This window comes from Ochotona princeps, chromosome 7 (genome assembly GCF_030435755.1).
Source record: "Ochotona princeps isolate mOchPri1 chromosome 7, mOchPri1.hap1, whole genome shotgun sequence".
Classification (NCBI taxonomy): Eukaryota; Metazoa; Chordata; class Mammalia; order Lagomorpha; family Ochotonidae; genus Ochotona; species Ochotona princeps.
Genome location: NC_080838.1, coordinates 81978234 through 81999946, shown reverse-complemented (window position 1 = coordinate 81999946; position 21713 = coordinate 81978234). Strand labels below are relative to the sequence as shown.

General features: G+C 54.9%; 1 protein-coding gene across 8 annotated transcripts in view; it reads left to right on the top strand.

Annotated features, from left to right (window-relative positions):
• Positions 1-21713, top strand: part of KIT (KIT proto-oncogene, receptor tyrosine kinase) — a 62647-nt gene that overhangs the window by 18023 nt on the left and 22911 nt on the right. For 4 of the 8 annotated variants that reach the window (XM_058667300.1, XM_058667297.1, XM_058667295.1 and 1 more), the window contains exons 2-7: positions 8054-8323; positions 10349-10630; positions 12199-12335; positions 15276-15444; positions 17613-17802; positions 19163-19278. In XM_058667300.1, the coding sequence (XP_058523283.1) occupies positions 8054-8323; positions 10349-10630; positions 12199-12335; positions 15276-15444; positions 17613-17802; positions 19163-19278 (1164 nt within the window). Of the gene's footprint in view, positions 1-8053; positions 8324-10348; positions 10631-12198; positions 12336-15272; positions 15445-17612; positions 17803-19162; positions 19279-21713 lie in introns of all 8 variants that reach the window. The other 4 variants (XM_058667298.1, XM_058667296.1, XM_058667294.1 and 1 more) reach the window with 1 other exon arrangement.

The following is a 21713-nucleotide window of genomic DNA, read 5'->3' as shown; positions in this document are numbered from 1 at the left end:
GCCCCCACCTTGGAGGGCAGGTCAGGTCTCATCGATGCCCTGTTCTGTGTGGCACCTCTAAGGGCAGATATAGCCGAGCGCTCATGGAGAGGCCCTGCCACCACCTGCTTGCCTGCCCACCCCCTTCCCTGTGCTCCAGAGTCCCCTGCGACTTTGTGACTCTGGGCAGCTACTTTGCTGGTCCCGCTTGGTGGCTCTTGTATCCCTTGTTGCTGAAGCAAGGGCTTGGTAGCCCGGGAGACGCTGTGAGCCAAGGGTGCCGTGTCTGTGTAATTCAGCACGGCTGGACCGAACTGGAAGTGGATTGCGTCAGGAACTGCTTGTTAAAGCATGGTGCCGCAAGGATGTCCTGGTGCTTTTGTGATTTTTAAGCTGGCTCCCAAATGGCGAGTCCTTGAACAGGGATTATTGAAAGATTTTTTTAAAGCTGAATGTGTTTTTATTGGAAAGGCAGGTTAATGAGAAAAGGTCAGAAGGATCTTCCATCCACTGGTTCACTCTGCAGTTGGCCAGCTCCTGACCCAAAGCTAGGAGCCAGGAGCTTCCAGGTCTCCCATGCAGGCACAGGTTCCCAAGGCTTTGGGCTGTCCTCAACTACTTTCCAGGCCACAAGCTGGGAGCTGGATGGGAAGTGGAGCTGCCGGGACTAGAACCAGTGCCCACAAGAGATCCTGACACATGCAAGAAGAGGATTTAGCCACTATGCCAACACACCAGTCCCTGTTGGTAGGTTTTGAAACTGTAAGCTGTCCTGAATATTTAAACAGCTTTGAAGTGTCCCCTAAGTATCCCAGACCTAATACAGCACTGATGCCTCACGTGCAGATAGAACATTTCTGTGTTTTATAAGTCTTATTTATTTGAAATGCAGAATGAGAGCGAGTGAGTGCGCGCCTCCATCTCCTGGTTCATTCCTCACATGCTTGCAACAGCCAGGGCTCGGCCGAGCTGAAGGCACAGCCAGGGACTCCACTCAGGTCTCCATGCCTGTGGTTGGCACCCACATGTAGGGGCCCTCAGCTGGATTGGAAGTCGAGCAGCTGGGACTCGAACCTTTGCCCATGTGGAATGCTGGCGTTACAGGTGGTAACTCCAGCAACTCCAGCCTTTATTTCTTTACTGTTTGAAAGCCAAAGTCGCATTGGAGAAAGCAGTGGACTTACCTTTCTGGCCCTGTGTGCAAGTTGTCAGTTCAAACCTTGCCTGGCAGTGTGGCGATGGTATCTGGCAGTTGCTCATTGCTGGCCTGGAATCTGACCCTGAGTTGATTGGGATCACGAGTTGTACTCGGTTAGAACTTTAATCTATCACAGGATCAAAGATGCGAGGGCACTTTGGAAAGTTCCCCGAAGATGAAATTTCAAAATACAGGCTTTGTTTCCTACCACAAGCTCCATCAAGCTCATTTAAGCATGAAACCAGGCATTTAGTCCATCCTTCAAGAATTGACTGCTGGGCTGGTTGTGGCATCGCATGGAAAGCTGCTGCCTGCAACACCAGCATCCATTATAGGCGCTGGTTCAAGTCCTGGCTGCTCCACTTCCCAGCCAGCTCCCAGCGTATGTGCCTGGCAAAGCAGTGAAGCATGGCACAGGTGTTTAGCCCTGCCACCCACATGGGAGACCTGTATAGAGCTGGCTGCATGGCACAGGTGTTTAGCGCTGCCACCCACGCGGGAGACCCGGATAGAGCTGGCCGCTGGCTTTGGCCAAACCAGCAGATGGGAAAACTTATGTGTCTAACTTTTCTTTCAAATAAGCAAACTAGTATTAAAAAAAACCAAAACTGTTGAATCTCCCTTAGCGTCCCCCACCCCCCACCGTCCCCAGGTCTCGGCTTTCTAAGCCTCCTGGGTGGCCGGGGACGCCCTTCTGTTTCGGTTTGCTGGAACTTATCCCCACGGGAATACAAGAAGGTAGCGGGGAGAGAGAGGGGTGAGGTTGCAGGTTTGTTTTCTTTTTTTGAATCAGCAGCTGTGGTTAAACAGGGTGGGAGCTGCTCTGGTTCCACGGCTGTTCCTCTAGCTGAACTTCCCCAAAGTCAGAGTAGCGCTCCCGAGACGGGCCTTCCCCCGGCCATGGGGTGGCTTGCTTCCTGATGGCTGTCCAGCACGGGAAGGGTTTGGCAATGACTTCTACCGGTAAACCCAGCCCTGCAGTTTTAGGCATAAGGGAAGGGCGCCCAGGCCTCGGGAGCGGCTGATGCTGCAGGTGACCGGGCATCCTGCACTCCGGCAGGACAGGGGGTGGCCACTTGACTGGCTGCCGAGGCCAGAACTACAGGCGGGGCTCCCCATTGGTCTTAGGTGGCCATTTTTGTTTTTGAAGTAGGTATGTCTTGAATGTCTTGTCTTTGCTTGAAAAACAGATGGACGAGTGCCTTGCTTTGTCAGGCGGCTCCATGTTTTCATTGTTGTTGTTAAAGGTTTGTTTGAAAGGCGGAATTAGAGACACAGAGAGATCTTGCATCCACTGCTTCATTCTTGCAATGACTGCAACCACCAGGGCTGGCGGGCGAGAGGCAGGAGCCAGGAGCCAGGAGCTCCGTCCGACTCACGCCCGCATGCCTGTGCCCAAGGACTTGGACCAGCTTCCCTTGGTTTTCTCAGACCTTAACAGGGAATTGGATGAAGTGGAGCAGTGGGGACTCGAACTGGTGCCCATGTGGGATGCTGGTGTTGTAGGGGGTGGCTTTGCAACACCACAGTGCCAGGCCGTTCTGCAGTTCTAAGCCACCCTCCTCGCCCTGGACCACAGGGTAGGCTGTTTCTGATTTCAGTTTGGCGCTTGTGAATGGAGGGCCTCTGTCTTCTCCCAGGGTCAGAGTGGAGCTGCTGCCACCCTCAGTCGGCACCCACCCTGTGTGCACACACTCGCCTCTTGTCTGTCTGCTAATGCGGACCTCCTACGTGTGACTTTGAGGGTGCGGAAGGAGGTATCAGGTTAACTCAGACACAGGACTGGTGGGGTGGGAGAATGAGTGAGTCAGCTGTGTGGTGAACTGGAGAATGATGCTTCTGAAGGCTGCTGGCCGTAGAAGTGCCAGGGCAGTGGCTGGTATGGGGGACAGGGCCTGCTGCTGAAGGGCCGTGATTGCCAGCAGCCCCAAAGACCTCCTGCAGGGGCTCTAGGGACTGGAGCCTGCAGGTGACTAGGGGATGGCCTAGGCTTTTGTGGGGTCCTGGACGAGTTCCTGTAAAATAGACATAGCATACCATGTAGGATTTAAAAAATCTGTTGATGTGAGGCAGAGAGAATGAGCCGCCAGCCTCTGCTGGTCTACTCCTTAGCCCCCTAAGGCACCCCCAGGCCAGGGGATGGGGGTGTGGAGCCGTCCACAGGTGTGCCAACCCCTGGACCAGACCTTACTTGCTGAAGTGGACCATTTGCAGGCCCAGGCCATGGCATTCAGCACATGTGCCATGTTCTGCACCCTCCTCCGTGACCCACTTCCAGAACACTCTCCGCCTATCTCAGACTGAAGCCACTCGTGGAACGGCGCCTCTCCTGGCCCTTCTCCTGCAGCCGTGGGTTAGCTGCAGGAATCAGTCTTCTCCAGGCTGCCGCATGGAGACCGTCCTCAGCATGCATTTGTGTGTGTGACGGATGCCGGGAATGTCCCATGCGCTAAGGTCGGATTTCGTACCACCGAGTGCCCAGGCTGATGAGTGGAGAAGAGGACGGCTGCCTCCCCATCAGGGCAGCCTTCAGTCACGTGCTTGGGGAGAGCAAGGGCTGGCTTCCGAGGGCACAGTGTTTGTTTCCACCTCCCGGGGATCCCAGCCCAGAGCTGCTTATTATAGGTAGTGGGGCCCAGAGCAATGGGTTTTGCCATTTCTCTCCTAGTTTTGTTTTGTTTTTGGCTCATTCTTTAACATGTGTTGAGGGAATGGAAAACATCTTCCATCCTGTTAGCCCTGGCCGCACATAATTGTGAAGTCTGTTCTCAAAGGCAAAAAGCCGTGATGGGCAGAAAACACGGATCTGATGTGTGCTTGCTCTTTGGGGGACACACTGAAGATAAGCCATTTCAGAGCTGTTTCAAAGCCCAGTTGGAATACCTTTTATGAATGTTACTCCCGAATGAATCTCTACTTATTTTTTTTTTTAAAGATTTTATTATTATTGGAAAGCCGGATATACAGAGAGGAGGAGAGGGGAAGATCTTCCATCTGATGATTCACTCCCCAAGTGAGCCGCAACCGCCGGTGCTGCGCCGATCCAAAGCCGGGAACCAGGAACCTCTTCCGGGTCTCCCACATGGGTGCAGGGTCCCAAGACTTTGGGCCGTCCTTGACTGCTTTCCCAGGCCACAAGCAGGGAGCTGGATGGGAAGTGGAGCTGCCGGGATTAGAACCGGTGCCCATAAGGGATCCTGGGGCGTTCCATTCGAGGACTTTAGCTGCTAGGCCACGCCGCCGGGCCCTGAATCTCTACTTGTAAAACAACAGCAAGCCCCAGGAGTCTCGTTTGTTGAAAGTATAACACCATTGCAGGGGAGTGGGGGGCATTGGGGACTGCTTTCTGCATCCACGAACTGAAGGCGACAAGCACCTTGGGGCTCCCAGACCTTGGTGTGGACATAGCTTGGGGAGTGATGGGGACACGGGTTAGGATGAGCTGTGGCTGCGTGGTGGGAGTTGGCTGGCACAGGTGCCACCGCCCCGGGTCTGCAGGAAGCACCTCCCGTGGGAGGCTGTGCATATGGGGTGGTGGAGGGTTGATGGAGTCCTGGGTGTGGCACAGAGGGTGACAAAGAGCTGGAAATCAGTGCCGTGAAAATGCTGTTTGGTTGTGTGTGTGGTCAGTGGTAGCCCTGCCACCCCTGCTCCGGGGGAGAGGGTGTGGTTGTTGGCAAGGTGGTGTGGGAGCAGGCACACGGTATGGCGGTTAACCCACTACTTGGGACTCCCAAGCCTTTACCAGGCTGCCTGGGTTCAGTCCCCTCTCTGCTCATGTGCCGCTTGGGGGGCAGTGGGTGGGGGCGCCAGTTCTTGAGTTCCTGCCACCTGTGGGGGAGGTCTGAATTGGGTTCCAGGCTCTTGATTTCAGTGTGGCTGAGACCTGGCCACTGTGAGCCTTAGGGAGTGAACCTGGAGACAGGACATCACTGCCTGACTTCAATGTTGTTTAAAAAAAAAAAAAAAAGATTTATTTGTTAGAGAGACTTACAGGGAGAGAGATCTTCCCCCAAATGGGCGCCGCTGCCATGGCCAGGACTGGGCCAGGCCATTCCCACGAGCTTCATCCAGGTCTTCACGTAGGCGCAGGGATTCAAGCACTCAGGCCACCTTCCACTGCTTTTCCAGGCACATTCACAGCGAGCTTGATAGGGGAAGTGGAGCAGCAGGGATTTGAACTGGCACCCACAGGGAATGCTGGTGCTGCAGACTAAGGCTCACCCTCTGTGCCACAGCACTAATCCACCTCAATTCCAAAAATAATTCAGAGTTGGGGGGTGACCAGGGGCTGCCAGGGGAATCTTGCTGCAGATCGGGGTCCCCCTCGGGCTGGAGTGCTGGAGGGCCAGCGGAGGGGACCTCCTTCCTGCAGAGCCAGTGGGGCTATGGGAGCTCCTCACACTGATGGGAAGTGGGCGAGTCGGGGCTGACTGGCTGTGGTGATAAGCAGCTCTGCCTGTGGAGTTTGGGGGTACGTGGCCATGTCTGCGGACAGTGGGCAAGGAAGATAAGTTCCCTGAAAATCCATGCTGTGTTTTTCCGCAGAGGCTCTGACACTTGGAGGACTCAAGCACGCTCGGCACTGTGTAAACATCTGCCCATAGCCTTTCCCACACTTGTTTTTTGAAGTGCCCTTATCAGTACAGCTCACAGCTGTTTTAATTTTGTTTTCTTTGGAGATTTATTCTTTTACTTAAAAGGCAGAGTTAGAGCTTCCATCTGCAGGTTCAACCCCTCAAATCGGCACAGTGATCAGAGCTGGGTTGCTCTGAAGCCAGGAGCTTCCTTCCGGTCTCCCACGTGGGTGCAAGGGCTCAAGAACTTTCCTGGGCACATGAGCAGGGAGCTGGCTGGGAACTGGAGCATCCAGGATTCAAACTGGTGCCCAGCTGGAAGCTGGTGCCACAGGCGATGGCTCTACCCGCTATGCCGCAGTGCCAGCCCCTCTCCTTTGGTGGAAGGTCTGGTCGTTGAGACACTGGTGCCTCTGCCTGCTGCTGCCGTGTGGTGCTGCGTGGCCCTTGCAGATACGGGGATCCCCTGCAGCCCATGCATCACCCCGCAGGCTGGAGCTCAGGCACCTGCTGTGGTACAACTGACCTTGCACTTGTCGCTCACACATCAAGGCTGCTTTTGATCTGATGTGTGCTGTTAATACCTCTGGTGAGGGGTTGGGGTGTGTGTGTGTGTGGTAAACAGGAAGTGCAGGAACTGAGCTGAGCATCACGCATTCCTGCAGGACCGAGCAGTGGCTTGTCACGGACACACCTCCTCCTCCTCTGTGCCAACACACCCCCTACGCTCTGCTCGCTGACTCTTGAGGCTTGTTACACCTTTAGTCTGTGACCCTGGAGCGTGTCTGCACTGAGCTGTCCACCTGCTGGGGTCTGGCCGAGCTCCAGTCCGCAGAAGCACCCCACTGCCCTGCGCCTTGCACAGCTCCCTTCCTCCACGGGCTACTCAGATCCCTCCATTTGCTACCACAAGCAGTCTCTTTCCAGAAGCCACTAGGCTACAGGAAAGTCCCTCAGTTCCCACCCTGGCTCTCCCCTGCCCCTATGGCCCCCTGCTCCTGGCTGCCTCCTGTCCGCCGAGGGCTCAGGCTGACCTTGTTTCCTGCCTCACATGTGCATGTCCGGTGCCCAGCAGCCGTCCCCTCCACTGTCCACGGAAGTGACTTGGAGCAGCCTTCCCCAGGGACCTTTGCTGCCCGCGCCCGGGTTGTCTGCATCAGCCGTGGAGTTCTGTGCATCCTTGGACAGTGTGGACATGCGCTGTCGGTGGTTTGTCAGCCTCCTGGCCACAGTTCTTGTCCGCTGCCTGCCGGCCAGTGCCTTTCTGTCCTTCCCTTGCGTACCCTGGAGTCTGCTACTTGCTATGCCTAGCACACACCCACAGGAAAACCTAGAACGAGTACCTGTGATTGCCAGATGCCATTCCGTGGTTCACACTGTGTCCCCCCCCAAGACAGTGTCACCCCCTCACCTTCCCCACTGGGAGCTCTGCCTGCAGCCAGGCTTGTTTCTTTACGGCTGCCCTGGCCTCCTGTGTCCGCCCTCTCCTTCCTGCTCCTCTCCCTCTCCCCTCCCCGCCCTGGGCCAGCTTCAGCTCACCCTGCCTGTCTTGAGCTCGGCGCTGAATCTCAAGCCAGCGTTCCACACTGTGGCTCCTCAGCAGTTCTCTGTTCAGGCTCTGGAGAGCAGATCGGTTCTGCACGTCATACCCACAGGTGGCGTGATGTCCTTGTGGGTCAGACTGCGGTGTGGGCATGTTGTGAATGAATGAACAAATGACTGTCAGGTGCAAGTTTCCTGAGGCTCCGGCTTTGCGTTCTGAGTCTGAAGTTTGCATCTCTCTTCCGCCTGACTGCTCTCGTGGCACCTCATGGTCTGATCTTGAACTGCCTTTCGGGCTGTACTACCGCGAGACCCCTGGCTGGTGGTTGGGTTGAGCAGGCCCTGCAGTGTAGCGTAAGAACAGGCACAGAGACACTGTGGCTCCACGGCTGTCCGCAAACGCCGGGGGTGTCATTGGATCCTGCCGAGTGTCGCCGTGCCAGGGCTGCAGCGGGGCTGGCACTGGGACCGGAAGCCCCAGCCTTACGGATAACCCACGGTGGCCCTGGCGCTTTACCTCAGCCTTGCCTCAAGTCCCCCAGCGTGACTCCTGGCTGAGTGGCGAGTTTGCTGAAAATGACAGAATTTTGTAAATGGTCTCAGGAAGCTTGAGACGCGCTCTCTCTCTAGCCATAAATAGGGCGGCCTGGTCCTATTTTTGTTGTAGAGTACACAGACGATGGGACTCAGTGTTGGAAGAGATGCTTTTCCCCGCCAAAGAAGACGCTCATACTCACAGGCCCGTTGTTCTTGGCAGGCGCGTCGCAGCCATCTGCGAGTCCGGGGCTACCGGCTCCCCCCGCCATCCAGCCGGCGGAAGCCGAGCTCGTCCTGGACGCCGGCGAGCAGCTCTCGCTCACGTGTGCTGATCTTGGCTTTGCCAAGTGGACTTTTGAGAGTCTGGGCCAGCAAAGTGAATACAAGAACTCCCACTGGGTCCGGGAGAAAGCCGAGGCTGCCCACACAGGCCAGTACACCTGCACCAACACAGACGGCCTGAGCAACTCCATTTATGTGTTTGTTAGAGGTGAGTGTGACACGTGCGTGCAAGACCAGTAGTGTATTCCGCCCACAGGTCCTGGTGCTTGAGTGTCAGCAAGGCCCTAAAGACCAGCGCAGAGCAGCACTCCGAAAGGAATGGCCCACTCCTTAGGAGTAAATGCTGGAAAAATCACTCAATGGGCTGCCACCACCACCATGCCCCAACACCCACTCGCCACTGCCACGGGGCCTTTGCAAAGCTGATTTAAAAAGTTGTGACCTCCAGGCCACGGCAGAGAAGGGAGCATGCAGGTGCTTGGCTACGCCTACCTTCCTAGGTTGAACCTGCTGACCCTTTTCCTGGTCGGGCTTGTCTGGCCTTGTGTGGGCAGCAGAATGGAGGAGGATGCCGACAGCCACAGCTGGGTTCTGGGCAGCAGCTCTGTAGCCACAGAGAACTTGCCAGGCAGTAGTGTTCTGCTTGCAGTGGGTGCATGTCCCCCAAGAAGGCGAGGGGACCTGCCACGAGGGCCCCAACACTGTCCTTTTGGCCCCCATGGTCTCCAGATGGCAAGCACACTCAGGTGGCTTCAGCATAAATCCCACCTCTCCTGCTGTGGCATCTCCACTCTAGGCTGGAGGCAGCTGTGCCAGGTGGGCATGGAGCCTGAAGCTTGGTCCTGGCCTGTGTGGAGCAGGGCACCTGGGCCGTTCATTCCAGGTTTGGGGGCGAGGCCTGGGGTGTGTCCCCCCGTGCTCACAAGCCAGGGACCTGCCATCTGTTCTGACACAAGTCCCCACCCCATGCATCTGGAATAACTTGGTTTGCAGAAGTGCCCACCACACATTTGCATTTGGGGAGGTCTGCAGAGAGAGGTGTGCTGCCTTGTGTGTAGTCCCCTACTGGGGCGAAGTGGCTGGAGCCCGGAAGCTGCGCTAGCAGGAGCCCACACGCCTCACTGCGGCTGCCGGGGTGTCACCTGTTATAGAGAGGCAGCGAGTGTTCTACCAACAGATGCTCTTGAGGGAGAAGAGCAAGTGACAGCAAAGAGAAACTTGAGCGATCTTCCACCTGCTGGCTCACTCCCCAACTGCCTGCAAGGGGCTGGGCCAGGCCAAAGCCAGGAGCTTCTTCCAGGTCTCCCATGTGGGTGTCAGGAGTCCAAGCTCTTGGAATGTCCTCCTTTGTCTTCCCTGGTGCATCAGCAGGCGCTGGATGGGAAGTGGAACAGCTGAGACTCAAACCCGGTTGCCTGTATACGATAGTTCCCTGGTCTTGGGATGCTGCAGGCTTCACTTTGCCATCACACTGGGTTTGTGTGTCGCAAACCATTTGTGGGCCTTGCCATTTTAGGGGTGTTGCATTTTGCAGAATTCATCCCAAATCCAAAAACCCGATATCTGAACTGGCTTAAATCTGAAACTTTTTGAGCAGCATTTTGACCTTCTAAAAGTGTCAGATCTGGGGAACATTTGATATTTTAAACAATTATTATTTTATTCGAAAAACAAATAGAGATATTTCCATCTGCCGGTTGCCTCCACAGAGGGCTGTGACAGCTGGGGTGAGGCCAGGCCAAAATCAGGAGCCTGTCTTGAGCTATGTGGATTAAAGGGGCCCAGGCGCTTGGGCCATCCTCCTCTGCCTCCCCTGGCGTGTTAGCGGGGAGCAGCCAGACTTGAACCCGCACCTGTATGAGATGCTGAGAGTCAGGTGGTAATTTAATCAACTACAGTGCTGGCCCAATTTTGGGGTGAGTTAGGCTGGAAAGGCTGCCTATTCCCGTCAACTCGCTCAAGTGTGAAACACTTCCCAGTGTCACAATAGTGGCTTCTCCACAGCCTGCACCTGTCACACAGGTGTGTCTAGAAGATTCAAAAAGATAAAAAATGGGTCCCAGCCCCGGCTGAGTGCCTGGCCCATGGAAGTCTCCTGCACATCACCTCTTACCAGTTCTGCACAGACCTGTCCTGCCTCTGGTTGCACAGGTGGGGCTGGTCGCTGACCCTTTGCAGAGACCTTGGACATCAGGGTGGGCATGGGGACCATTAATGCTCCATGTGTTTGTAGATCCCAAGCAGCTCTTTCTGGTCGGCCTCCCCCTGTATGGCAGAGAAGACTCAGACACACTGGTCCGCTGTCCCCTGACGGACCCGCTGGTGAGCAACTACTCCCTCAAGGAGTGTGATGGGAAGCCCCTCCCCAGGGATCTGACCTTCGTCATGGACCCCAAGGCCGGCGTCACCATCAGGAACGTGAAGCGTGCCTACCACCGGCTGTGTGTGCGCTGCACTGCAGTCCGGGAGGGCGTGGCCGTGCAGTCTGACAAGTTCATCCTCAAAGTGAGAGCAGGTGCGGCCTCTTCTCCCTCCTCTTCTCCCTCCCTCCTCCCCCTCCCTCCCTCCCTCCTCCCCCTCCCTCCCCCCTCCCTCCTCCCCCTCCCTCCTCCCCCTCCCTCCTCCCCCTCCCTCCTCCCCTCCCTCCATCCCTTCCCCCTCCCTCCTCCCTCCCTCCTCCCCTCCCTCCCTCCCCCCTCCCTCTGTCCGTCTCTGTCCTCCCTTTCTCTTTTTACCCCTCTCTCCTTCACTCCCTGTCTTCTCTCCCCTTCTTCCCTCTCTTCCTTCGCCCCTGCCTCTCTCCCTCCCTTCTCTGTCCCTGCTCCTTCCTCTCTCTTTTCCGCTCTCCCTTCCTCTGTCCCTCTTGCCACCTCTCTCCCTCCGCTCTCCCTCTCTGCCCCCTCCCTCCCTCCCCCCATGGTCTCCCAATGTGCCCAGCGTCGCCATCACTCTTGCTGGGGTCTTGTCCCTGTGGCAGGTGGTCTGGCTCAGGCTGTGCTGGGGGACAGTCTCTCCCTGATGCTGGCTCCAGATGCGCTCACTGCGTCAAGGGCTCCTTCTCAGAGGCTCCGCTGGGAAGCTTTAATCCACTGTTGGCCAAGACGCCTCTCCGGGCCACTCATTCTTTCACTCACTGTCGCATGCATGCCACTGTGCTCTCCAACTGATTTTGGTTTTAGTTTTGATTTAATGCATCCTCAAGCTATTCAAGACCTGAACTGAACCATGAACGGTCATTCCTGTGGCAGTGTGGAGCAGTTGTAGGGGCTGGAAGAGAATCGGTTTTGTGTCTCAGAGGGCATCTAACTGAATACCAGCTGACATTCAGCTGTTGAGTTTTTGTTATTTTTTAAATTAAGGCTTTTGAAAAAGTGTGCTCATTGACATTAGGGGGAGATTGGCTTGTTTAAAACCTGGGTCTTCGGAACAAGAAGGTGCTGTTTTTGCCATGCCTGAGAGAGAGGGTCGTCTTGGTGAGGGGAAGTCATCCCGTGTGGTCACATCCTTGTGAAACCATCAAGGTTGTCAGGAGTAAAAAAGCAAGCTGTTCCCAGAGGAAGGGAGAAGAGGGGGTGTTCCAAAGAGAGAGAGAGAGAGAGGGAGAGAGAGCGCGAGCTCTTCCGCTTGCTGTCACTCCCCAAATGGCTATACAATGACGGGCTGAGTCAGGCCAAGCCAGGAGCTTGGTTCTGGCCCCCTAGGTGGGTGCAGGTGCCCAAGGACTTGGGCCATTTGCAGCTGCGTTCCCAAGTCTGTTAGCAGGAACTAGGTCAGAAGTGGAGCAGTCAGGACATGAAGGGTGCTGTTATGGGATGTTGCAGGCAATGGCTTAACCCCTTACACCCCTTCTTGTCTTGGGAAAATGTTTTCCCAAAAGTGCTGGAATCTCACAGTAGCTGTTTCAGTTTGCTTGAAGGATGCCCACTGATGGGTTCACATGCCCAAGGGGTAACTGTAGGTTGGTATCCCATGCTTTATGTAAGTTGGCAGGGTAAGCTGTACACAGTTGGGGAAAGGGTTCAGTTAGAACAGCATGCTGTCCTGGAACAAGCTGTGTGAAGGCCACCTTTCTTCTCGTCGCAGCCATCAAAGCCATACCCATGGTGTCTGTGTCCAAAACGAGCTCTCTGCTTCGAGAAGGGGAAGAATTCACCGTGACCTGCACCATCAAGGACGTGTCCGCGTCCGTGGGATCCATGTGGGTGAAGGAGAACAGCCAGGTGAGCGCCTGCTGTGCTGCGTGGGGGCTTTCGGCCGACCCGGGGGCACCCGCTGCCCGCCCACAGGGGCAGGTGGCGGCATTTGTTTAGAGGACGCTGAGGGACCTCAGGCTTTGTGTTACTCCACCAAGTTGTTTCTTTGCATGATGGATTGGGGGTGGAGTGGGAAACTGAATCGCTGACGTCAAGCAGTTCCTGACGCTGCCCAGGCTGGAAGCTGGAGAGGCAGCTGAGACAGTTTTTTCTGTTCATATTGGAAGACAGTAAATCATCTGGGCTCTTTAACCCGAAAGCTTATGCCGCGTTTGAGAGCTGCCTCTCTTGCCTGTTTGGCTCTGGGCTCATCACCTGGGATTCACTTGCTAATGGTGTTCTGTTTGTTTTAGCAGCTGTTAATATAATGGTTATCTTTAACCTGAAACGTGCTTTCCTATTCAGGTCCTCATTCATTTAACAAATGCACGTTGAATGCCTTCTATCTGTCAGCTACCACGCTGGGCATATCTTAAATCGATTTTTGCTAGCTGTATTTGCAGGGTTCTTTGTTTTTCTCTCCTGTTAATGATAAATAGGATCTCTAAATGATCTCCTACCATTTTTTCTTTGCAGTTTATTTTCATTGACTGAAAGTTTGGTGTTTTCCCCCAGGTCATCTTGACCAGCCAGCTCATTAGCTACCATGGTGTTTTTCTTCGTGATACACGCGGGATGCTCAAACATTGCATGGAAATCTTTTTTTTTTTTTTGCATCCAATAACTTTCACTTGCATTTTTGGTGAACTTTCTGAAGTGCCGGTGTTTAGGCATCACACTGGAAAAAGAACTGCTGTGTCGTCTTCCTCCTCCTCATCCCTGATTGCCCGCGTTGGCAGCTCCGTGCCCATTGGAGGCCTTCTTTGCAAACATGATTAGCGTCATGCACCGAGGGCCGCGGTGCTGACCTGTGATGGATGAGGCCCTGTTAATGAGCTCTGCCAGTGACACAGAGAATGGCGTGTGTTCTACTTGTTCTTCCGGACCAGTGGCTCCCACACGGGTTTCTGGCTAACCTTACAGAACACAGTCCCATGATCCTTGGCTGTCTCAGGTTTTCGATTTCAGACAGGAGGGCCATTTGGACCGTGTGTGGATTTGAGCCTGTGTGCAGTGTGAAAATTAGCCTGTCTGAGATGGGAAATTACATTGCCCCAGGGCAGTTTTGTTTGGGACCTTTGTTTCCCCAGGAGCCCTACGCGCCGTTCCCCATTAACCCACTGGCATCGGTGGATGTGCTGTCCGGGGCGGGGGCTCTGTGGGGAAATCCCAGCGTGTGCCTGCACGGGTTAAAGAGAAGCAGAGCACGTGCAAACAATATGTAACGTGTGACTTGCAGATGGGGCTCTTGGCGCCCTGCCAGGCTTTGCCCATGAATCTTTTATTGATATCCTTTGGTTTAATTTGGAGTGCTGTTAGCACTATCAAATTATTTTTAAAAAATCCATCATGATATTCGATTCTGACCACTTAGGTAAGTTTAGCCCACAAACGAGATTTAGGGTAAAGCGACTTGAGTTGTGGGAATTGTTGCTTTGGGCATCACTGCCGTGGAGTTGACTCTGCTTTTCGGTCTCGGTTAGCTCTTCCGGGGTTTCTGAACCGCCTGGACTTTCCCTGGCTTTCCATCAAGATCTCTGACAGCCTTTGGCTTTGGGGTTGCTGTCATGTCCCTTTGGACCTGGCTACTTCATCCCACCCCTCATTCGTGCTCCGTCCTGGGTTCCTGTTCCCTGATGTGGTCCCCTGGGCTGTTGACAGCAGTGAACGGACGAGGTCTCAGGTATGGGATGCAGCGGCCTGTTCAAGGCTTTCTGCCTCAGTTCAGAGGTCCGTAAGACCAGGTGCTGGGAGAGCAAGCCGGCGTCCGGGTTGTCCTTCACCCAGCCAGCACGGCACGCGGCCAGCGGCACAGGAAGTCCCCGAAGCCACTGCTGGGACGCCAGCCTTCTCCTTTTTTATCTCTTCCTGTCCTTCCTCCTCTTCTCTCCCTTCTCCTTCATTTATTTATTTCCTTAGTTACTATTATTATTCACTAATCACTGCATTGGAGTATTTCAGCAAGTTCATGAGCAATGGAATTAAAAAGCTAAGTTTCATTTGGTACAGAATTCTTTGGAAATCCGTGCCTATAAAGTGAAATCTTTGGGGTTTCAGGATGACTGTGACACCAAAATAAACTTTTAATTTCACACTTTTTGAGAAACTTTTTGCAGTGCCCAGATACAAATGTGCCCGTGACCGTCAGGCTCACGGCCCACATTTGTGCTGCTGGCAAATGCAGAAAATTGTTTGTTGGTGCCTTATCGCGGGGCGGTGTGAGTGGGATGGGGCTGCCTCAAGGGATAACACAGCCTTCCCTGCTCAGCGTTCAGCAGGATAGGCTTGTCTGTGGGCCTCCCGGTCTCTGCCACTGCCGTGGAGGTGGCCAGAATTCTGCCCTGGGAGAACTGCAGATTGGAGTGCTAAGTTAGCTGTAAGCACGCTGAGTCCATCTGTCCCTGCAAAGCACAGGCATTAAACATAGAACCAGGCTGCTGCTCTCAGTGGTCTCCTCCCAATCTGTGGGATGCAGGATAAAGAATACGTCACCGAACTGTTCCCATGATGTAAATATGCTGACTTGGAGTGTGAGATGTTTCTTAGGATAGTAACTTGGACGTGAGCACTGCGACTTTGGTCAAGAAATGAACGTTCTTCCCCAGTCATGAATCACGAGTGTCTCAGTACCATGCAGGGTGCCAGGCCAGTCTTGTCAGGCTGCTTCAGTATTTTCTGCTGAAGTCCTTATTGTGAATGCTAATAAGGAGATGTTAATTGCTGCTATTTTTAATTTAAGGAAGGTCCTGAATGTAAATCATATGGTAATTTTTGATTGTTTTTTTCCCCCTTCCCTGAAACCAGCAGATGAAGGGCCAGGTAAAACGCAGCAGCTGGCACCAGGGCGACTTCCACTACGAGCGCCAGGAGACGCTGACCATCAGCCCTGCGAGAGCCAGTGACTCCGGGGTGTTCATGTGTTACGCCAATAACACTTTCGGGTCCGCCAACGTCACCACCACCTTGAAAGTCGTGGGTAAATATCGCCTGCGGAGGCAGACGTGACTGACAGCAGGGGAAGAGGAAATGGCTAGGTGGCTTCCTTGGAACGCTCATGGAATGCTGAACAGACTAAGCATTTTATTCAAAATGAATGAAAATCATCATTGCAAGTTCTTCCCCGCCCCCCGTCACCCCATGTGCCCCCAAGGAAAGTGGAAAGCTGTTGTTCCTGCTGTCCCTCCCCACCAGCTGAGCACCACAGGAGTGGAGCTAAGCCCTTGTAGAATGCCCTGGTCCTGGCTGTGTGAGAGGACGAGTTTGGCCATGACCGTGGGTGGACTCTATCCATAGTTAGAAGTACCAAGTACTTCAAGTTCTTCTCCCTGTCCTGGGTCAGGCTACTCTGCCTTTGATTGGAGTAAGGGCTATGTGGGCTGCTTCTCCCCAGGGCATCTCACCCACTCACCCCTCCACACTTCCTTTCCATGATATCCTTCGAGAGAGCAGAGCAGAGCAAGCATTTGACATTTTGTGTTGCACCGAGAACAATCGTAATTATTTAAACATGATTTCATTAGGACATTTTTTTTCCTTTCGAGTATTGTTTGATTTCACTCTTTTCCCTGTCTGCGTAAGGCAGCCAGAGTCCTGCTGCTCGACCCTGAATGCTGGGCTGGGAGGCATGAACCTGCCCTGAGCCAGGAGGAAATGACCCAACATGCGTCCCCCGCCGGATGAATCGTTCCCCACATCTCTGCCCAAGTCTTTATCACACTTGATCTTAGCTGAAAGGCCGAGAAGCGATTGCCCTAGTGGGAACGGTCTGCCCGAGACACTTGTCCTTGCTGAGCCACAGTTGGCCAGCAGAACGTGTCCTGCCCAATCCATCCGTGTGGTCGTGAGCCACTTATTAATTGGGCTGGAAGGCTGTGCTTTTAAAGTATTAAACTCCATAAGCGCTCATTTGCTAAGTTGATTAGGGAGCTTGTTGATAGATCAGCTTCAGCTCCAGAAAGCAATTAGAAAGGCTCTTCTGAGCATCTTGTTGGAGGTAATCGGATTTTTTTTTTTTTAAAAAAAATCCATTCATCAGTTTCCAAGAATTATAATCATGTGCCTGGCAAGGCGTGTGTGGCCGTGAAATCCGAATCGGATTCTGGGGTGTTGGGCGGGAAGGGAGGAGAAAGGGCTTCGCAGGTGTGGGGGGGATGAAGTGGCATCAGCCAGACCCACAGGTTTGGGTTTTGTGCGCTAAGTAAAATTGCTGCAAGTTGTGTGTTGCCAAGGTCTGCAAACATACACAGGTAGTTAAAAAAAGTCAGCTACTGTGAGACAAATAAACATCCCGTGCTCACGTGGTTACCCTGTTTTTGGGCTCATTTTGAGGCCAGAGCAGCTAAGACCTGACCTGGTTTCGTTTGAGGCTTGGCCCAAGCCACTGCCTACAGCCACCATGACACAGGCATATGCACTGCCGTGACCAAATGCTGATGCTGGCTTGTTTCTTCAGGGAGAATTGTGTGAGATGTGGGACCCCCCCACGTGACAGCTTCTTGCTGCCCTGGAAGTCCTGCTTCTGGTCCTGGCTTGTGGGACATCAGCCAAGGGGCAGCAGGCGGCAGTGCAGGGGGTGCGGCGGGGCTTGGGTTGCGGGCAGTAAGCTTGGCTCAAGAGCTGTTGTCCGAGGTGTTGGAGCACTTGCTCGGCCCAGCTTATCTTCCGGCCTTTTTCTTCTGTTGCTTCCAAAAGCCGGGAAGGCTGTGTCGAAGTTTGACCCGATGACAAGATGCTGCCCCTTGGCCTGTGTGCACCACAGCGTGGGACAACTCACGTATAGGTTTCTTCAGATGCGAAGTGACATTCTTTGAATGTGTTTACTCACCATAGGGATTCGTGGGACACCTTCCTTCCCCACATTCTGTGTTCCTGGGTCTGACAATAGGCTGTCGAGTCCACATTTTTGCTTTTGACCTAGGGAACATCAAGGTCAGTAGATTGAAAATCTTTAAGGTGGAGGGAGATGTTTGGGAGAACTAGAGCAAAAATGATGGATTTTTACAAGAACAGAAGTGAATGTCACCTGAGAGCTTATGAAATTCTGGGATTTGCCGTCGTCTGCTTTTGCCAATTCCCAGACGGGCTTGGGTTTCTCTGAGTCGCCGCTGCCAATGACTCTTTTCTGCCTCGCGCTCTCCCCGGCAGACAAAGGATTCATCCACGTCTTGCCCGGGATGAACACGACGATATTTGTCAACGACGGAGAGAATGTGGACTTGGTTGTGGAGTACGAGGCGTTCCCTGGCCCCAGGCACCAGCAGTGGGTGTACATGAACCGCACCTCCACGAACAAGTGGGAAGACTACCCCACGTCTGAGAATGAGAGCAACATCAGGTGAGTAGGGGGGCCTGCCCGGCCCCTGGGCGCACATGGGGCTGCCCCTGCCTGAGGGTGCCTGTGCCGGTCCGTGTGCCTCAGTTTCCACACTTGTGAAGTGGAGCTCTGGCTTGGCCACCAACTCAAGACATCACAAGGGGCTGTCTTGCCACAGGTGGGTGGCTCTGGGCATGGTCAGTCCCCTCAGCTGCCCCTCGGAAAGCTGTGGTGAAGCAGCAGCAAGGGCGTGCTCGCTTCTGTGAGGTGTGGCTGTGCGGTCAGGGTCACTAGCGTGCAGATTGCAATCCCTAACACCCCCACCCGACCCTTGGATGAGCCTTAGCATGGTGCCCCAGATGGAGGGTTTTGCAGCTGATCTCAGGTGACAGAGGAAAACCAAAATGCAGGTGTGGCAACATGTGGTCCCCAGATGAACCTGACACCCCCAAGCACACCTGTTTCTGAGCATGTCCGCTAAGGGGTACCTGACCTACACTCGCCATGTAACGTTGAACCTCACAGAGTTTTGGAGTGGGTGAGCTGATTCAAACCCCCATGTTTTAGATACCAGAAACTGAGGCAGACAGGAGTGACGTTAATTGATCACGGTGAGGCACCTGGGTGGAGTTTTCTTAGTGCAGAGCTGTTGGCTGAGAAGTGGTTGTGGTCTGCACCAGAGGTGGGAGGGAGGAGGGAAGCAGGGCAGTTAGCAGGTGTCAGGCCCCCTTACCAATGCAGCTGGATGGGGGCTGCGGGCTGGGAGGGGTCTGATGCGTGGCTGCCGCAGCATTCGCAGGTCTGCAGGTCTGAGCTCAAGGTTGACTCTGAGTTCCAAGTCAGAGTCCAGAGAGGTGGCATCTGAGGTCACAGGGTCCCTGACTCAGAAGGAGGGGAGAGACCAAGACTGATGGCCTCGCCAGGCAGGGTGGGGTGGGCTCCTGGCCTGCAGCCCTGGCCTGGCCACTCTGGAGCCATCCCTGGGCCCGTGAGATGGGGTGGGGACGCCAGGTCAAGTGTGCCTGAGGGGTGCCAGCACCCACTACGATGGCAGATGTTGGGGGTAGAAGCAGCTGGCATGGGCTGGAGGGTAGCAGCTGGTCCACTAGGTCTTGTTAGGAGCTCCAGCAGTGGCAGGGTCCCCATAAAGAAGAGGCCATATGTCCATTATGAGGGCAGGACACTGCGGGCCAAGAAGGGAGTGCTGAGGGCGGCCAGGGCTGCTTGACCTGGAAGTGAGCTTTCCCTGCCACAGGCACGTGTCGTAAGCTGAGAATGGGTGTGCGTGGGCGAAGGTGGATCTGACCAGCGCTGGAGCAGGTGGACCGTGTTCCCCACCCCCTTCTCCCAGCACCCTGAGCTCTTGTCATTTGTTTTGCAGGTATGTGAGCAAGCTTCACCTGACGCGGTTGAAAGGGAGCGAAGGAGGCACTTACACCTTTCTCGTGTCCAACTCTGACGTCAGCGCCTCCGTGGCCTTCCATGTCTACGTGAACAGTGAGTCCACTGCTGGGGGCTGCGTGTGTGACAGCCCTGGTGCCGAGCTCCCTGGAGGCTGGGCAGAGAGCGTTTGCATGATTGTTTTGACCTTGGCGAGGGCCTTGTGGTTTGGTGGTGAGAAGGGGGAACTGATGCCTTGCTCTGCACTGCCCTGACCACAGGACCCAGGATGGGAGGTCAGTCCTATTCTGAGTGGTGCCTTGGACGCACACGCGAGCTGCAGTAACAAGTTGCCAAGTGCAGCTTTGGGAGGGGCCGTGTATGGTGATGTAGAGCAGGAGCTGGTGTGGGCATGCCTGGAGGATGAGATGCCATGAGGCCCTGGGAGCTGGTGTGGGCATGCCCGGAGGGGGAGATGCCACAAGGCCCTGGCAGCTGGTGTGGAGGTGCTGGGAGGGGGAGATGCAGTCCGGCCCTGGGAGGTTTTGTGGTCAGTGCTTTCCTGGCTCTGGTGGCCTCTGGGTTGATCCCTCTCGCCACAGCTGGTGCAGCACTCAGGGTCCTTACCTGCAGAACACAGCAGGTAGTATAGACTGGGAGGCTGGACACCTGAGTCCTGCCTGTCCCACCCCTTGCTGCCACCCCCATGGCTTCCCTGCCAGTTCCACCCTGCTTGCTGCCACTCCCATGGCTTCCCAGAGCAATGTTCACACAGCAGCTGGGGTGGGACAGGCAGGACTCAGGTGTCCAACCTCCTTTACCAAGCCCTGGGCTTCCTCCCGTCTTGCAGGGGCAGACAAGTGCCATGGTCCCACACACACCTGCCTGAGCGAGGAAGGCCTCCCAGACAGGATTCTCAGGGAGTGGCCATTCTGGGTGTGTGGGGCACTGGGACACAGTCCAGAAGATTCTCCCTAGAACGACTTGGTGTGTGTGCCTGTGTCCTGTCTGTAGCGGCGGTGGCAGGTGGCGGTAGGCAGGAGTCATGGGACCCCTGAAGCAACTTGCTTGCTCTGCCTGCTTTTTGCACCGGAGTGGGAGCCGCAGGGGAGCGGGGTGGGGGCCCAGCGCCCAGGGTGCTGTGCACAGGCTTCTTTGATCTCCACTCACTGTTTTGTCTAAATCAGCGTTTCTGAAATGCCACGAGTCGAGTGAGACACTTATAGAAGTTTCAGAAGGGCCATGTCTGTGTAGTGAAGCACTTTTCCTCCTGGGCCTTCCGAAGCGCCCTAAGGTGCTGACGCAGGCCCTGCCACCCAGGAGGGGCCTGACCACAGCGCCCCTGCTTCTCCAAGGGAGCCGTACTAATCCCTGGCTCCTGGAGCAGGCTCACTCCTGGGCCCCCCGCAGACAGCTTGCATGAATTGCAACGCACCAGAGAGACCAGGACCTGCTTCTGAAAACGTTGTAGCATTTGACTAATTGTAGGTGGTGCAGGCCGGTCAGTGTCCTTTCCGTTTGGGACTGCAGCACCCACTAGGCTTTCTCCCCATCCCGGCCCCTGCCCCATTCCCAGTTCTCTGTGGATCAGTGCTGTGAGATGCAGCTGCTGTGAATGGCCAGGGGCATGAAGTGTGAGAGAGCAGTCCCAGGCATACACACATGCGCGGGGGGTTTATGTGGCTGATTCAGCAGAGAGAAGGATTGCTCTGTCAGGCCGCTGCTTCCCAAGGCTTCGTAGTGTCCCCCGTGGGCCAGGGACAGCAGGTCTGGGACAGCCCCCTGGACAGTTGGGCTCAACCTGGAGTCAGGTGTGCCTGGTCGTGGCTCTGGCTCTCCATCTCCCTCCTGCCCACCCACCCCCTGCTTTAGGTCGCCGGGATGGGGTCTGCACCGTGGTCCTTAGACCCTTACCTTGGGGGTTCCCTCTGCCGCCTTTCTCCAGATCCAGAATGACCGCTGGTGCCTTTGGCCACCCCGAAGGGACCATGCTTGGGCTGTCTTTGGAAGGAGGCCTTTATTGTGGGGTGCCTGGGTTTCAGATACTCCCCCAGCATTTCTGAACCCCTGCTTCTCAAGAAGGGGCGGGGCGGGGTGTGCAGGTGTGGATTATGCAGGTCCTGGCCCCTTGGGTGGAGGTCTTGGGGCAGTTTTTCAATGGCCGTCAGTGTCAGTTTGTTACAGATGCTAACCTGACAGGGGGCTGAGAGAGGGACAGACAGCGATAGTGTGTGAGGATCTGAAGCTGTCAGGTGAGGCACATCCTAGCAATTTTTTGCAGGAAGAGTTGGGCAACTGCTGATGAGCTTTTTGGGGTGGGAAGAAGATAGTTACACAAATACAAGTTATTACTGTAGATCAAGGTCTCGTGTGTTAAATATTCAAATCAAAAGCTACAATCATTTTAAAATTTCTAAGTTTGACCTGGTAGGCCCGCTCATTTGGGCATTGTTTTGGCTGAACTGGCTCTATGTGTCGAGAGGGACTGTGGTGTGTGTGTCCTGCTCTACCTCAGGTGTCAGAGGAGTTGCATCCTGTCCTCAGATACACAC